The sequence below is a fragment of the Leptosomus discolor genome, chromosome 8 (genome assembly GCF_034619465.1).
Source record: "Leptosomus discolor isolate bLepDis1 chromosome 8, bLepDis1.hap2, whole genome shotgun sequence".
In the NCBI taxonomy this organism is placed as follows: domain Eukaryota; kingdom Metazoa; phylum Chordata; class Aves; order Leptosomiformes; family Leptosomidae; genus Leptosomus; species Leptosomus discolor.
The window spans coordinates 33,286,052-33,304,228 of record NC_141398.1 but is presented as its reverse complement, the minus strand read 5'-3'; the positions used below and the strand labels follow the sequence as shown (position 1 = coordinate 33,304,228).

The window sequence follows — 18,177 nt, the reverse complement described above, 5'->3', positions numbered from 1 at the left end:
AATAGCTATTTATTAAGAACAGATAGTGTATTCATATACCACAACATAGCGAAATTTTAGTAACCTTGAATAGCAAGTTCTTGAGTTGTAACTTATTTGCACTGGAAACTTAGTTAGCAAATCAGAAAAAACACATTCAGAATATTGCAGAGCTGTAAAAGAAGAGATTGCTGACACATTAAATAAAATGCATCTATTTGTATGTCAAGTCCTGATAACAGTACTTTTTTTCATTTTCAAATATAAAGAGAAAAAGAATTCAGATCTTTCCAGACTTGGCTGAGGCACCTGATTCACAATGGAAAATATTTTTACGTCTAATGTCAACATTACTTTGTTCCAAATTAAGGGCTGTGGTACTGAAATCTTTCTTTTATTGATAGCATCCATTTCTCACCAGTTTTCTCTTTCCCTTAATAGCATCACGTGTTGGAGATGCAACACAGAAGCATTTCAGTTCACTCAGCTTTGCACATCAGTTTTCATCTATGTCTGGATGCAAAATTACATAATGAAATATATCTTTTGTGACGCAAATCAGTGAAACCCTGGAGGAAGAATGCGAGCTTAAAACCAGATTTCCCAAACAAATTAGTTTGAATCACACTTCTTAACTGAAATATTGCCAGGAAGATGGCTATATATATCTGAGGTGTCACCACAAGCATTTAAGAGCCAAGGCTGAAGAATCAAGTATCCCTTTAACTGACTATCTCTGTCACTAGTTAATATCTGGAACTGAACGGCAAACTGTTATGAATGTGTTAGCAAAATTAAATTCTTGAAAGATAAATCAATAACCTGGAAAGCAGAGAAGTATCAACATTGACGAAATGCTGGCATTACTCAGATAAGTACGGAAGGGTTGGTATCAGCAGCTAGAAAAGAGTGACATAAATTCTCAGCAATTGTGCACTTCACTGGGAGCTGTAAGCGGTGGGGCTGGGTCTGTCTAGTTCTCCCAACTTTGCACCCAAGTTCAGTGAATTCTTGAAGCCTCCATGAAAAGCCACCTCTGATACTTTTTGGCACAGGGCAAAGTCCCACTGAAGTCAACGTGACTTGAAGAGTACAAGAGGGGCAGGCCTTGCTTAAGACACTGCAGACCTCTGGCTTCCAGCTAAAAACTTTTACTGTCTGCCAGAGGGTTAGGACTAGGCATTACTCTGAACCTCGAAAGAAATCTGCTTCCTTCAAGATTTCCATACCGATATATTTCCTATGTAATGTAATGCTTTAGTACCATTATTTACAGCCAGCATTTCTCTAGTACCTTGGACTTCTCGTAACACCTCTGGCATCTTAGTGTCTAACTCCCTGTCTACCTTTCTTTTCTGCTCTTTCCCATAGTTGTAAATGTTTTGGGAGTTGGGTTGGTTTGACACGAATTTTTTATCCCTCTAGCCACCTGCTGCTGCTTTTAGTGTTAGTGCCACCACGAACCTGGGAGGTGCTAGAAGACGATGCCTGACCAGAAACCTCACTTCTAGCAAGTGCCACCCTTACTGTTATTCTTCATTCAATTCTATGGGCATTACCCAAATCATTTCAACAGCCACCAACGACGAGTAACACAGGTCCTTGTACCTCAGCAGAGCTGAGTCAAAATTTGTGTCATTGCAATGCTGTGAAACACAAACACGAGTCCCTGTGAACTTGAGGGCAGCATCTCTACCAGGTAAACTGCTCATTAAACAAACAGGAGATAAGCTAAGCTTGCTCCAACTTTCCAGCTGTATACAGGTCTCTGGATTAGGAGACAAGTCAACAAAAGTTTATGTGCATTTGTTCATAAGAGCACAAGAGATAGACTGTTATCCTCTCCCGTGTTTTCATCTGCAGTGAAAGGCCACGATCAATTTAGAAGTTAGCTGTATCTTGATCATCTCTTTCAGTGAAGAACATTTCAGCTTATCCAAAGTAATAATCCCTTCTCACATGTGATTGACTGCGAATACTAGGTACCTGAGGAAAACACTTTTTTGCCATTACAATTATTTTTTGCAGCAGCTTGCAGTACCCTCTGCTGTCAAACATTAATGAGAAATCCATTCAAACCCAGGTGGCCCCATCTCACAACTTTGTTCTCTTGTCTTCAGCACAGAAAGTCACTTCATCTGGTTTCACTGACTACTCACCTGGCTCAAAGGTAGCATAACTGTTCACTGATGTCACCTAGGTATTTCAGGGCAAAGCATGGTGGGCCTGGACCTGCTCGGTCCTCATGTTTGACACCACTCCGGAAACTTCAACTGACCTATCCTGACTTCAACTTTCTTACCAGCCAGACTCACATTAGGAAACAGTTCTGTCAAGGAATGCCAGTGCTGTCTAAATGGTCTGACTTTCTGATTGTAGTCACATGTGGTATGCATTCACAAGGTTTCTTCAAACTGGGAGTGAGTACTGTGAGGACTAATCTTCAGTGAGATCCTGGCATGTGTTGCAACGCCATTGAGAGCAACAGCTTCAGTGCTGTTAGTACATCCTTTCTAACCACACTGAAAGTGCCAGTTTCCAATAATTTTATTTTTGAACTGCATCCTCTATTTATTTTACCCTTCCCCTTTTTTCAGGGCAGAAGATTTCCCAATGAAATGTTGTCCTGGAAGTGTACAATATAAATAACATCTCCTGGGTGTGACAGGCTCTCCAAACAGCTGACTAAGTCAGAAAAGATCATGAAGAAATTTTCTTCTTCTTTTTCTTTTTTTTTTTTTTCTCAGTGTGATAATCAAAACTAGCCATCTATTCCTCTTGAGTCAGCCCAGCTATGAGAGGGTGGTAGGCCAGGCTGCAGGTTCTAGCCTCATTCAATATTTCATGGGAATCAAATTCTCTTCAGCCTGGCTTCTCTTGCGTCTTTCTTCCCTCTGCCTTGTTGCCTCCTCAGGATGTCCTAGAGTTAATTCACAGTAATTAAGCCTCTCCCAGAAACCCAGCTTAAGATGATGACTTTCTTCTGCCAAGAGCTTCCTTTATGCCATTTTCTTCACCACACCTTCAGTTATTGAATAGCTGTTATACAATAACATATAAGATGTTTTTTGCTCTTCCTTACCTCTTGGAACATATTGGAAGATTATTATTTACCTATGGGAATACAATGGATAGACAGATGCCCTGCTGTTCTTCTGTGGGAAATTCATCTTTCCCATAAGAAAATTAGATATTCAGTACAGTGCGGCCAAAACCATTTCCCTCTGTTTAATATGGTTACATCCCTGAAATGCTACCTCATGAAGATAAGGTCGATGTGATCCAAACTTCATGTCTGTGACCACCATCCCTCCATAGGTTCCTTCACAAAGTCAGGGGAGAAAGCCAGATGCCTCCAGAGGAAAACTACTTTCAGTGTAGGTGCATGAATCAGCCATGTAAATTAGGTAGGATTAAACTAGGCAGTTTTTCCCCACTATCTCCATATTGCCAGTACATCCATCCTGCACATTTACCCCACTGTCCTATTTCCAGCCTCTCCATATCAACCTGTTGTCCTGGACCTTACCCACATCTTGTATCATATACACATGGTATGATGTCTTGGGAGCAATCTCATTTCCTTGAAGAAGATCTCCTGACTCTTTGCACTTAACCATTTCTCCTAAAATTAGGCTAGCTATACCTCTCCTTTACTCCACCTTCGTTGCTTGCTTAGTGAATGCTAACTAATCTGAAAATGTGTCTGCTTCTAAAACCTTTACTCAGCTGGGAAGCACACTCGTACTTCAGGGTGAAGAGCATCCTGAGAATAAATTGCTCAGTATTGAATTGCCACTAAATTAATAGCTCAGCTCATCTTCATGCATTCTTGTTGCCCTTTCTGGTTTAGAAGGCACTTCCTTGTTGGGTGTTTCCTGGGACCCTTAGGGTCAGAAAGTAACTTGCAACAAAAGGATGTGCAGACTGAGTCTCTTCAGTCTCATTTCGCTCTTGCATTGTTCCTACCTCTGTCTTGTTGCCTCTTCAAGATGTAGCTCCCTAGAGTGCAGCGTGATTAAGGCTGTCCTCCAGACCTATCTTCAGAAACCATAGTTTTTGAAGTAGATTCCAGTTTTCCTCTGGGGCTGTCAACTGACACAAGCCTCCTGTCAGTTTACTACACAAGGTGGTGATGCAAAGTCACCCCCAACCCCTTTTTCACTTCACAAAAAGTTTTAGTTCTCCCTCCAGTGGAAGACTGCATAGTGCATCTAACTCGATTCAACATTAATCAAGTAACTTTTTCATGTTTATTTCCTAGCCCTAAGACCTTCTTGTGGCCTGAAGAAAAATCTCCCTATGGATCACCTGCTCACTGCCTGGGCTGAAAGTCTGGACAACTTCCAAGGTTGGTAAGACAGTGAAGAACTAGACTGGACAAGAGCAGGATCTCACTGTACAAGCCGTGTGCACATGCCATTTCCTTCACTCAGTTAGTAACAGCTAGTTACAGTTAGTAATGTCTCAGTTATTTCTTTCTGTAAGTGATGCTGTGATTCAGTCCAAGTGTTCCTCAGTCTGGAGGACAACAGAGGGGAATTTCACTCTTAGGGAGCAGCTCTCCTGCCTGGGGTGAGGACAAGACTTGGTGGCCAGGCCCCAGACAGCTTTGGAGTAACCACATTGAACCACATCACAAAAACTCACATTTCTGTACAAGCTTTCAGGGAAGAATGGAAAGTGAAGCATCAGTCAGCACCTCCTATTGTTCCAGCCTCATGCATGCACTTGGGTTGTGGTGTTTCATTTTTCTAACAAGGACTTTCTCACCAGAAAGACAGGATTGCTTGCAAATAAGTTTTCCAGATATGAGGCAGATTCATGGCTTCTAGGCTATGTTTTCAAAATTGGTGAGCAGTAACAATGCTGTGTCCAAGCCTGCAAACTCTGTTCCCAGGAGTAAGCCAGGCCCTGTTGGAGTGCTCCCGTTTTGTTATCACAACTGGAAAATGAGCAAACACCAGCAAGAACAGGCCACGGACTTTCCTTCCAACCCAAGTGCAATTATTGCACTATTCTAAGTTGTCCTTTGCTTCTAATGGCCCAAGGAAAATGGGGTCCTAGATGACCCCGGTGGAGGTGCTGACACTCCCTGTGACAGGGCTGCTGGAAGCCAAGTGCTCATGATCCTGGGTACTGAGCAGTGAGCATCACCCTTTCTGTCTCCTGCTTAAAAATGACAGGCATTGGTGTGAAGGACCCCACCTTTAGAATTCAGCTAAGTTTTCCTTCAGGTTGAAATGCAACATTGTCCTGCTCTCTGCATGGCCACCACTGGTGGCAGCCATAGTCCCTCTCACACTTGCAGGCCTCGAAGGAGCCTCTTGTTCATGGAAGTCCTGTTGAATGGGAGGACCTTTTCCACTCTGGTGCTGCCTCTTGCTCGAGGTCCAGCAAGCTCCAATCATTGATGCTATGCCGACTTATGAGAGCTGAGGACACAGCCCTCACACATCACCTCTTAATTTAAGTATTCTTCTATAGTTAGGTATATCTTTTCCACAAAAAAAAAAAAAAAGGGAAAAGGAAGCTATCACATTATATGACCTCTGGAGTATCCTGACTGCTCTGTAAAGGGGTCTATCGTAAAAGAGCTAGCAACCTGCTCAAACAGCCCAAGGACAAGGTTTCATTGGGTTCACCATCATGTGGTGGTCATGATACGCTCTTGCAATACAGGTCTATGACCAAATTCTGCACCTGAGATCCCACCCATAGGGAGTCGACTTGACTAAATATTGGCTTGCTACTTTGGATCGGTGAAACCAGTTTTGCGTTCAACAAAACCAGAAAGTACAATCGTTGCTGGGTAGGGTGAACGCAGGCCACTTAAAGCCATATGCAGATGAGGCCATAGCAGAATTTTTACCCCAGCTCTTGGCACTCTGTTGTGCTATAACCAGGCAGCTGCAGGTGAAGGAGGTGTGTGCCAGCAGACCACCAAGAGCTCTGCCGCTGGGAGAGGCAGCGTGCCCCCGGGAACAGACCGGTTGGGCTCCCTGTAGAGGCTGGACACTGGAAGCCATAAATGGGATTTCTGTTCCAATGCCACCACGAAGATGCTGCCATTCCCCATGATGCAGCTTATCATCCAAAATTTTCCCATCTTGCCTTTCTGCCTTGGTTTTTGACAATTTTCTTTTCCTGGAGAGACCATCTTAAGTGGCTGAGAGTAAGATCTGGAGACCATCCTGCCTACTACTCAATGTTCATCTGGACTGGTCTGCTTTTCAGATGCGCTCTCTCTCTCCTTACCCAGCCTCACTCCTGCAGCAATGGCTGAATTTTTCTGGGCAGAGTGCTGGGGAGAGATAGAAATGACCATTTGCAGACACTTTGAACTGTCTCCTGAATAAATGGGAGAGAAGTAAAGCATCCTTAGACCTCAGGGATTATTGATTTTATAACTATTTCAACAGCTCCATCAGCAGTGGCATGTAAAAGGAGCTCAGCAGTGGCATGTAAAAGGAGCTCATCATTTATAAATTGACTCTTCCAGGGATCAAAGGCCTGTCAGGGCAACAATTAGTTCTGGTAATTTATCAGCTGTTTGAGCTTGTCAGGTGGAGAGAGAAGGGCAGTTCTGCATCAGCTCCCCTGCAAAGTTGTTACTGTAGCGAGAGCCAGGTAGGATGCGCAGGTCAGTCATTTGCTAAATATTTCATATCCTCTGATGTTTTGTCAGTCTTTCGGATATCTGATCCAGTTTGATTAGGCTGTCAGGTGAAAAGGAGGTGTCTCTTAGCACACTAATGCCACCCAAGACAGAGGTTCTTTGTCTCCTTAACAATGCCCCTGTCAAATCCCTGCCGAGCAGCTAAACAAACAGGAATGCAGCAAAAAGAAGGCGGAAAAAAAAAGAATCAACCAAAAAAACCACCAAAACCTGTGGTCTGGTTTTAATTAGCCTATAAACCATTCAGAGCTCTCCAATCGTGCTGTCCGGAGAGGGAAAACTGAGAGCAAATATACTCACTCCTTGTAGACCTCATAGTAAAAAAATCCGTGTAAACAACATGAGCTTATTTGAACAGACTAGAAGCCTGGGCAAAAGAAACTGTTCTGCGTAACAGTGCCTGGGCAGGGTGCTATGAACAGTAGCACCCTTTGCAAAGCATCCTTTGCTTGGTAAATGCTTCAAGTTTCTCCTGATGTACCCTGTTGCACAAACACTTTGCAGCACCTGATAATGTAGTTGTACAATCACATACTTTTTTTTATCAGAATGGTATCTTTCTTTTTTGCTATGTGGTTGGACCTGGTTCTGCACTTTCCTGTGCTGACAACTTCTTTTGCAACTTTTTTCAAATCTACTTTCCATATGTAAGACACAGGTTTAATTAATTTGTAATGTGGACCACCAAAAAGTTTCCAGTGTGAGTGCAAACGGTTCCAAGAATTTCACATATGCAGGTTGTTATAAAGCATATATGAACTTGCATCCTTTAATCACATTTCATGGCTCTTCAGATGTTCATTGATCACAGGCTGAAAAAACAGCTATGATCGAGGCTTCATACAGAAGCAGGTCACAAAAGCTGTGTTTGATCACAGGAACAGCACAGAAATGCTTGAGAGAAGAAAAATAAAGGGGTGGGGAAGGAAAAGTTGTAGTGTGCTTAGAAAGTTGACCCCGTGCATATATAGGTATTTATAGAAAATTTTGCGGAGAAAAATAATTACTCAGCAGAAAGTGATTAGTTCAAAGAATAAATTTTTACTGTATAGTAATATCCAGCCAACTTTCTGACTTGCCTAAAGGGTCAACACCGAAACCAGCAATCCATAATCCATTGCCAATTCAGGGCAAAGGATGGCACTCCCAGGCACTTCACTTTTCGTCCAGGTGAAAGACGTCCTTGTGCTTATGATGAAGCAGACACAGGGCGAATTAAAATTAAATTAACAGCCTTAATGCACATTGTTTGGAAGTCATTGGAAAGCACATTGCTGCAAAGCGTCCAGCTGGATGTGTACCGAGAACGACGTAATAGTTAGCAGAGACCCAGGAGGAAAAGCAGCAGGCCAAGCCCTCAGGAAAAGTCATAAGATTTTAGAAAGATAGAGGAGTAATGTTTCTGGAAAAAGTATGAAAATATTCTTTTTATGAATCGTGGACCTCTGTAGAGTTATCTGTGGATTTCACAGTCGTATACTATTGCTGAACTCAGGGCTGGTGTAATCAGTGGTGTTCCTGCAAACTCACCTGAATGATGTCAGTTTAGTCCACTCATAGGGAAACCGGGATGAGTGGACAGCCCTCCCAACTGAGACACTGTCTCAGAAAAATCTATAAGAGACTGATAAAACCTGTGGAGTCACTTAGAGACAATACGTATTGAAAGAGCAGCTGCCATCGTGAAGCAACCTGCACGGCATTCCCCAGGGTAAACCTGCAGCTGTGTAGGATGGGTGGTTTACTTTTCCAGGGGACAGAAGGGCTGCTGGTGTGCCTTGTGACTTGCAGCCACCCTCTCTCCGGTCTCCCGAGAAGCCCGCCTACGGCACCATTGTGCAGGGTAGGCTCTGCGCAGCCCAGCAATGATCACTCTTTTCAGCAGCATGGGTTCTTTGATCTCTGCTTGCCTTGCCACATAATGAAGTCAGCTGCCTGATGGATGTGCTGGGCAACCCATGTGTGAGGAAAGAGATGTCTCCCTTGAGGTCAGAAGAGACGTACAGTCATGAGGGAAGAACTCAGAAGGCACTTGTGAGGCACCTTTCCTGCAGATAATATAATGGTTCTTGTTTTCTGCTCGTTTATGCTACTTGAGGGGTGCTCACTGAAGTGGGTAAACAAGTTCAGGGTATGAGAAACTACAGAAGTCCTTACTTCCTCGAGGAGGGAGTTTGGTCCTGCAAAGCATCCAGCACCTTGGATCCTTCAAAGCTCCCAGGCAATCTGTGCATATTTACATGACAACATTTTCGTGTGCAGCTGGTGGCCACAGGGCTTAACTCTTTGCAGGGCCAAGCTTTGTTGTTGGTTAAACCACTTGTAAGAGGTCTCAGCTACTCAGAAATACTTCCACAGGCAAATACACAACTTAAAGGCCTGCATATTTCTGATAAGAACAGGACAGGCAAGTTTTTCTGTCCAATTTAGTTTGCTATCTAATTTGTGAATATTGCTGTTTTATACTCCTTTTAGAGATAAGAAAAGATGAAAATAGGAAGCAAAAGAAAAATAGATCTCTTGCAACAATACAGGACTGAAATAAAGGTAAGAAAGATGACAAGAAGACAAGCTCTGGTCCATGAAAACATTCAGTGCATGTCGCTACCTTTGCACAAGAAGTCCTTATGACATTGGCTAATTTTTCATCATGGATACTTCACCAAGTGCTTGGCTGTAATGTGTCTGCGAAAAGATGGAGAAAGCAGAGGAAAATGTAAATCAAATATACATGACCAGAATATAGTGCTGCTTTCTTCTTGCCAAACTAGAGGTTGGATTTGTTTCTAGTGACTGGCACATAACATACATTTTTCCTTCAGCTAGAAAAATGTAGGTTTAGGGTTGTGGGGGTTTTTTTGGTGGGGTTTTGTTTTTTGGGGTTTTTTTGGTTTGTTTTTTGTTTAAATTTCCTTGGGGGAAAAAACACAACAGTGTGGGCTTGAATTACAGTTGGTGAACTCAAATAATTTCTGCAGCCCCCAAAATAGTTGGAGAGGTCAACGAAACCACAAACTCCACAGGGCTCATCCATTTCTAAATGCAGCTTTCTTGAGCCAGAGGCGAACTGCCCCATTGCTTACCAAAGTGATATTTATCTGTTACTAGTAAATGCTTGCAGGGTGAAAAAAACAGCAAAAACCTCCCAAACCCAGACCAAGAGCAGTGAGAGCTGCTGGAGCCCTGTGCTAGCATCAGCAAACCAGTGTCCATTTGCCCCCATCACGGTGACATGAGAAAGAACGAAGCCCTTCTGAGTCAAATTCTGCTCTCATTTTCACTGCACAAATGATGCCTCTAAAGCTGAGGGAATTGTTGGCTGACCGACTGACCTGGTGGACTTCAGGCAGAATTCAGGTCTCCTTGACCTGATCAGAGCAGAGGAACTTGTCCCAAGCACTCTGCTAAGACATAACAGCTGATTGTTTAACCATATTGAGAAATAGCAAAATAGGCTTCCCTATCACTTTTCACCTAGCTCAGATATGATCAGAGATATAAAATAAAGACACGAACACCCATTCTGACTAAGTTTCCAAAATGTCATTTGCACAACGTTTAACTCAGGAAAAACGATCCTGCCACTATCTTTGTACTTTATCTGTGGCTTTTTGTCTCTTTGCATACTTAGATTCACCATCACAGCTTCCAAGCATTCTCCTCTAATTAATCAAAAACTCCATCCTTTTGTTTCCTAGGTCACAAATGAAGAACAGTAAATTAAACAAAGGTATCGGCTGAGCATGGAAGCTGGATTTCTATCCAAGGAAGCTAATAATAGCACCATGATGCAGGCGAAGCCAAAATTGATATCATTTTATATACACAAAGTCACACAGTTGAGTGTGAAGAAAGTAAACATCAGATAGCATTCAAACAGTGGTTTATCCAGCTCATTCTGTGTTTGTAAATATAGAAGTGTGTTGCAGTGTCTAAATTTGTCCTAATGTAAAGAAACATGAACAAAGAGGCTGGTATTTGGTAACTTCTATAGGCAACATTAGGACATCCTGTGTGAATTATTTTGGGGCAGTTCATGATAACATGCTACAGATTAGAGTTGCCATTTCTGGAAAAATTAGGTCAGAATTATGTAGATAAGATGGAAAGAATTTCAGTAGCATTGTAGTATTTTCCTGACTTAAGCCTGACTCACATGTCAAAGCTTTGTTTTATTGTATACCTTGTTTTGATATACAGTCAAAACAGCCTTTATCCAGAGAAAATAAAAATAAACCAGCTGAGCAAGAAAGAATTACACACAGCATTGAATGAAAATAAGTAAAGCAAGCTTAATTTTGGAGAGAAGCAGTTGTCTTCTCCTGTGGAACTTTTTGCAATTTCAGAAATGGCCATGCTGAACCCAGGAAAAAATCAAAGGAAGGAGACACAATTTGGTAACAGCTTGGGAATGGGGCCTTTTTCTAGGTCTTGATCCAAGCTGGAACTTCAGCCATACATGAGGTGTACTTTGGTACCATTAGAGTATGACCAAGCTGGAAAGCGGTGGCCCCTTTCTCTGTATGCTTCCCTTCGTCCTTCTCAAATTTCACCCTGGATTAGAAGAACCTCTCACTTAAAAAAGAGAGAGATCAAGGCCATGAAAGGTTTACTTTTTGAGAGAAGAAGTCAGATCAGTTCCAGTTAGAAGAATGAGAGCCTTGACTCCGCAGTCTTGCTTCTGCAGTCAGCACAATGTTTCCATTGGCTTCAGGTAGAATATTTTTTCGCTCAGGTCGTTTATTATAAGTAGGAATGTATTTTTACACTGGTCTGTGATCAGTGCCATAAATCCCAACACATACCATGCCTCTCTTTTTTCACTGGGGGTTCTGGCCTGCATTATTGAATTTCTTTCTGCCATGGAGCTTCCTTTGAGAAGGAGCAAACCTCTGGGACAGACCCTGGTACTTGTATGTGAGCCAGCCTTAAGATAAGATGCTTCATGTTCCCTTTTGCTTATTCAGTGAGACAAACAGACTGTTAAATTCTGGTTTTTGGTCCAGCTTATAATGCAAGCCAGGGTAAGCTGCAATTCATGCTCAAAATGGCTTTGGCCACTCTTCCCAAAGCCTGCAAGCCCCTGGCATTGGAGCATCTCACCCTCCTTGTGCTCTTTGCATTGCTGCTTGGGCTTGGTGCTGTGTGGGACTCCTACTTTACCTCGCATGGCTCTGGGGACCAGGCCTTCCCCAGAGGGGCAGCGGATGCCCATTACTACACAAAGCTGCATCGTGAGCAAGCAGTGGGGTCAGTTTAGGGGAAAGGAAAGGAGGATGAAAGCCAGCTTTTGAGTCCAGGCACAAGCAGAGTAAACCCTAGAAGGAACAGGTTTATTTTTAGGACTGTCTCTCAAGAAACCCTTAAGCAGCTGGCCAGGAATCTAGGCTAGTAAAGACCTCACACAGCACCATTTAGCCTGGCCACCTACAAAATGCAGATAGCCAGCCTTTACAGCACAGGCACTGCTGTGGCACTCCTCCGCTCCCAGAACTGCTCCTCTCCTCCCTCTGTGTCCCAGGAGAGAAAACAGGAGCAACTGGGACAGGGACTGATGAGCGGCCCCTTCCAGAGCAGGGGCACGCCACACTACCCGCTTGTCTGACACGTCAGCTGAGCAAGAGGCAGAGCCTTGACTATTTGCTTGTTTGTTTTCCTTGACAGAGGCAATCACAGGTAGGGGAAGAAATGGAAAAACAGGGAGCATTAGCGAGGTCTCTTCACACCTGACAGAGGTCACTGATCCACGTGCGTCCCAAGCAGTTTGTGTGGGCGATGCAGTGATCAAAGGGTGGCTCCAGGGACACATCCTGCCCACAGAGGCACAGGGGCTCCTGGTTCCTTCCTGATGCCTAGGCCAGGCTGTCCTGTTGGATCCGCGCTGCCAACACTGCCATCTCTCCACTGAGTTAGTGCCCCAAAACGTAGAAGAACAGCATGAAGGAAACATGATATGGGGTTTATTCAGCCTTACAGCATTTGGGTGTGAAAAGTGCTGCAAACAAATAAATATTGTCAAGAAATCCAGAACAATTTCAGAATTTTTTAAGTGGCTGCTGTCAGCATTTGTAAGTGTCACACACCTCATGTTGTAATTTTTTGTAAAAGTTTGCTTTTAAAAAACCCCAAAATACTCAGTTTTGTCCACAGACTAACTCTAGTACTTTTATTCCCTATAGGATCAGAGGTGATTAAATCCATCTATTTGCTTTAAGCGTCTTTCCAGCTATAACCACTTTAGGCCAATGTTTGACTATTGCTCTAGCTCTTTCCTGGGCTTGAGCCAGGCTCCATTGAGGTCTCTGTCTTTAACTTGCATGGGCTGGGCTGAGGCTTTTTGGATAGTGCGGTAATAAGTAACACAAAGCTGCCTAGTCCAATATAGCACACAAAGTATCTAGGATGTGCATTTTCTCCTCTAGTTCATCTATATCCAACCCCTTATTGGCCGTATTTCAATGGTACAGTAAATTCAGCATTAGAATTTGTACTATTGGATGAAAAAGACATCAGCCATGTGAGAATGCCGCTCCAGGATAAATTCATTTGGCCAATTCAAATTTCATCATGAAGTTTCGATGAGCAATCTTGAAGCTAGAATAAGTATTTTCTGTTGTCTCACATCTGGCACAAAATTTCTGTGTTGTGATCTGGCTAACTGACAGAGAGGCAACCACGTGCCCACACTTCATCTAGGTCAGCTTTTGTACATGGGGCAATCTACCTCCATGATCATGGAGCCACAGCCTATGGAAAAAGCGGGGCATGTTAACAACAAGCCAATACAGTAATTAAAAATATTTATTTCTGAAGATATTTACCTTGATAGGCATAAAGCATTTCCCAATTTCATACAGAAATACATAAAACATGCATAGACCAATATGGCCTACTTCAATGTGTATTCAACATGGTAAATATAATTAAGAATTTGTGTGACTATAAATACAAAACACAAAAAATAAGCACATAAGACTCAACCTGTCAGCAAATTCAACAACGTGAACAAATTCACTGCTATAAACATTCACCTAATATTAGCCTTTTGACATAATTCAAAACAACCCTTTGTCTCAATGCATTTCCACCAAACACGGCACTGAATAAATCTCACAACAGCCTCTGGTACATCCCCATTTCAGTGCATTTTTGGTGGCATGTAAGACACAACAACCTCTATTATTGGAACTTCAGTTAGTCAAATATCCTTGTTGTGGGAAACCTAGTAGAGCCCTCTAACTTTTATTTTATGTTGAAGAGCCCTTTGGTATCCAAAACCAAAGGACTTTGACTATGCAAACAACCAGTGTCTAACCCATACTCAGATAACTCCAGTTGTACAAGTAAACTAGACTTCTGAAAAAAGGCAAAGGGTTGCAGCTGATTAGTAAAGGCAATAACAAGGTGTAAAAATACTGTAGCAGGAGTGCAACAAACAGTACGCGAGGTAGACATGTATATATGCAGTAAGTCCTGATGAAAGTAGCACTGCAGCTTTCATTTTTGCATTTTAATCAAAAGGTAGAGGTTTTTGCTTTGAAGTTTGTCCACTCAGATCTTGCTTTCTGTCTTTTCTAAGCACATCTGTGAGGTCTTCCTTGCAAGATGCTTTTGATGTAGACCCTGAAAGCTGCTCAATTGATGGGTAACATTCCAGAAGCAATATTCAATGTTTCTTCACACTTTTCATGTATGTTACTGGAGTTTCCCCTTCACCCCCTCTACCCATCCATCTGAATTCCAAAATGATGAAATCCTTAGCTTTTATACGTCCAAATACGGGACATCCTTAGTGGTTTTGCTCTACTGTACAAACACTTGGACAGAGAAGCCCTTTGCCATCGTGGAATGTTAGAAGTCAAGAGAGAGTTTTGGTGATGCTTTGTCAGCAAATGTGACGGAGAAAGATTCAGGTGATCTTCCCACTAGGATGCTTTCAGGCTTTCCCAGATGCTTTGCCTTTTGTTTGCCCTGTTATGTTTCAGCTTCTGCCCTTTCTGGAGCTCAGCCTTCAGCTTTGCAATACTGAAGGAAGCTTTGATACTGTTACCAATGGCTTCCAGCCTGCAAAAATAAGAAAGATATGTTCATTGTTACAATAATGAAGATGCGTCTTCAGTGTGCAGACATGCAGGTTTTGATTAAATAAAGCCTCAGTCCTAAACTTCTGCCATGGGATCCTCAGAAACTGCTGATTGCTATACCTCTGTCAGAATTACACTAACTTCAGCCACTTGAAATACAGGATTCAGAAATTAAACGCAAACATTCCAATAAGTTAAAATATTAATTCAAATATAGGTGCCCTAGACTTCCTTAAATAGCATGTATCCAATCAAGAGGTCTTCAGTGTTATTCTTTTCAGCTGTTTTGTTTCTTTTAGGTAAACCTGATCCTGGTTCCAATGACTGGGTGCATTTTTCAAGTAAGCGTACAAGCCAGCCCCATTTTCAAAAATTATTTAAGACTTACAAGGCCTAAGTCTCACTCAAAATCATCAGGCTGCCTGCTCCCATAAATCCTGTCCTGCTTTTGAAAGTAGCACTAAGCAGTCTTCTTTTGTAAAGGCAAACTTCTGTATGCCATACTTTTACATGAGCATATAGCCAAACACTGAACGCTAGAGCTCATACAGGGCAGTCCTGAAATTTACTCCTAATCTCAAACATTAAATTGGGCTCAAATACTAATTTAGTCTTCATTTTCCCTTCCCTCAACGTTTTTGCAGTCACTTCCATCACTAACATCCTGTACTTATTTTACACAGGTTTATTTGGCAATGTAAGCGATAAAGCAGGCAGAAATCTGCCTCCTGCATTCTAAAAAGCCAGCTACACCAGCCAGAAGATATATTCAAAATCTGGATAGATCAATAGTCTTTTTTTTTCCTCCAGTAAAATGGACCAAAGTATTTAAGAAAAGGCATTCTGATTCAATTTCATACTAGAATAGTTGGGACATAGTATTTTTAGGTAGTTAAGACGGTACATGAACACACAAAAATGACAGGCTTTATTTCTGTCAGGATTTCATGATTTCATACTCTTCTGAAGTACGGTGTATCTGTAGGCCTACAACTAAGCCCCCTTCCTCTAAGCAAGTGCAAGATGCTAGGCAGAGCTCAGCACCTGTGTCTTCACAAGCTAAAAACCCACCGTGCGAAGAAAAGCCCTCAAGATATCCACACCGATTCCTCCATAACTCTCAAGCTGAAATCACCAGCTAAGCCCAGTCTGACATGAAGGCAGGTGAACTGTGCTCTCTATTGCTCCTCCGAGGAACTACAACATGATGAGAAGAAACTCACCGTTTCATTTTCTTGCTGTCAAGAAGCTGCCAGTTCATGCATTTGGGTCCAATGCAAGTGCCAGCTTTGTTGCGGTGACGTGAGGTTTTCTCCACTGTGGACTGAGCCCTGTTGAAAGTGAAAAGGCGCTGCTGTTAAAAAAAGAACAAGTCTGCAGTCCACAAGGCGAGGCATCTCATCAACCACTTCTCAAGGTAGGTAATAAGCAATCTTTCTGGGCCAAACCATGGTATGTATCATAGCAGTGTGAGCATCCAGGTAGGAGGCAAGGCTTTGGGGAGATGATTCGCTCAGCAAATGCCAAAATGAGTAAGCCTACCACAATCCGCCCCTTTTACATGCACTGCCTGTTAAAAAGTAGCAACAACAGACGCACCAGAGATCTTTTCCTGCCTGGCAGAAGTTAATACATTTCTCGTCTTTCTGGTTGGCACATCGGCATCTGCTGCTAGGTTCAGGGAGCATCTCCTGCGCCATGTCCTTCAGTGATCTTCTGGATCGAGAAGGGCCTCCGAGACCATATGGAACAGTCTTCCTATGATCAAAGAGACAATATGAAAGTCATTCAAATAATTCTGTGGCTTCAAAACAGTGGGGTATGTTGGGCAACCTTATCAATAGGATTGATCACATGAGTAAAGGTTGGAGGATTGGGAATGCCTCACTGGTCACAGTTTCCATGCAAATGCTTCTGATGATCCTGCAACATATTCATTAGCAATGCTACTGATAAGGCTAATGACCTTTTAATTGTGATTTCATAAGGCTGCTGTGCCTCCCTGTGCAATAGAAAGAAATAAAACCTCATCTCTTTGAACTTTGGTAACTGCCAACACTGAAAGAAGCGATAAAAGTGAGGAACAGATCCTCTGTGCTCAGAGGAAACCCAGCAGCAGAACAAATCACCAGTGTCAGCGTTTGCAGCATTAGGTGAGGCTCTGGCCCACTACTTTTTGGTAAGGAAGTTTGAGCGTAGAAATGGACACTGTACATAACACTGTTAACACATGGGATGCGTTAATTTTCAGCAGAGAGCAGCAAGAGGTGGTGAGGAGCCGCCCCGTGTCAAAGTAATTCTTCTAGCCTCTTAATTTGTCAGAAAGCAGAACGGTCAGACAAATTCAGGCTGGCAAAAATCATACTTTTGGCATTTTGTCTGCTTCTGATTCATAGTGAAAAGTATCCTGCAGCCTTTGCTGAGCAACAGCCAGAGGAAATATTTCTGCCCAGATACTAGGAACGCAGGTGTGTTAGGGCTATTAGGAGCTATCTGCTCCATCTAGGTGGTCAAATCCTGCTCCCGGTGAAGAGTCTCGCTGCTGAGCTCTGCAGAAAGGGATGGGGGGAAAGGAATAGGAGAGACCGTGCAAGTACCTGTCCCTTCCTCCCCTTCCCACTTCTGCAGGGAGTTTGTTCTCCTTAAGCCCCTTCCCTTTCCCACCCCTCTTCTTCCAACCGAAGGGGAGCCCAGCGCTCGGCAGGTGCCGAACCCCCCACTCCAGTCGGCTCACTCACTCGGGGGTGTTGATCCAGATGATGTCGAGGTGGCAGAAGTAGACGCACTCCTCGTCCAGCAGCGAGGAGCAGGAGCAGCGCCGGGCGCGGCGGTGCGCGGCGGCGGGAGGCTCGGCGCCCGCTTCGGCTCCGGGAGCTGCGGGAGGGAGCGGCAGAGCTCAGCACCCGCGGTAACCACGCATCCCGCGCATCTCCGCCGCATCCCTCAGCCTCCCCGGCGGCGATCCCCGCCCGGCCGGCACGGAGCCCCCCTGCGGGGCCGGACCCCAGCGGCGGCGGGAGGATGGGGACCGGCACCTACCTGCGGACAGCAGCCCCGGGCAGAGCACGAAGAGCAGCGAGACGATCATCTGGGAATAATCCATAGCAGGCAGCGGAGAGCGGACGGAAAAAGGGCCGGGGTGTGTGTGTAAATAAAAAATTTAAAAAAAGGAACAAAATTAATAAAAGCGGGAAAAGTCTCTCTCAGCGTGGGGCCGGAGAGCGATATGCCGTCCCGTGCGGGGGCAAGCAGCGGCTCGGTGCGCCCCGGCGCGTCTGGCTGGCGCGGCGGTCCCCGGCGCCCTTTTATAGCGAACCCCCATGGAGCGGGTAAACAGCCCCGGCGCTATTTTATCCCGAGACAATGTTATTCTGCTATTAGTCACCGCGCGGCAACGTGCGGGCCGAGATAAGGCCGGGCTGGAAAGGAAATCGC

At 43.8% G+C, this 18,177-nt stretch overlaps 1 protein-coding gene across 1 annotated transcript; it reads right to left on the bottom strand.

Moving 5' to 3' along the window:
* Nucleotides 1-14,583: 14,583 nt before the first annotated feature.
* On the bottom strand, nt 14,584-17,845 carry EDN1 (endothelin 1). The gene is made up of 5 exons (XM_086469441.1): nt 17,782-17,845; nt 17,481-17,616; nt 16,342-16,500; nt 15,966-16,073; nt 14,584-14,722 (listed from the first exon to the last, which is right to left on the bottom strand). Exons 1-5 carry the CDS (start codon nt 17,843-17,845, stop codon nt 14,584-14,586), a joined length of 606 nt encoding a protein of 201 aa, XP_086325567.1.
* Between the last annotated feature and the right edge of the window lie 332 nt (nt 17,846-18,177).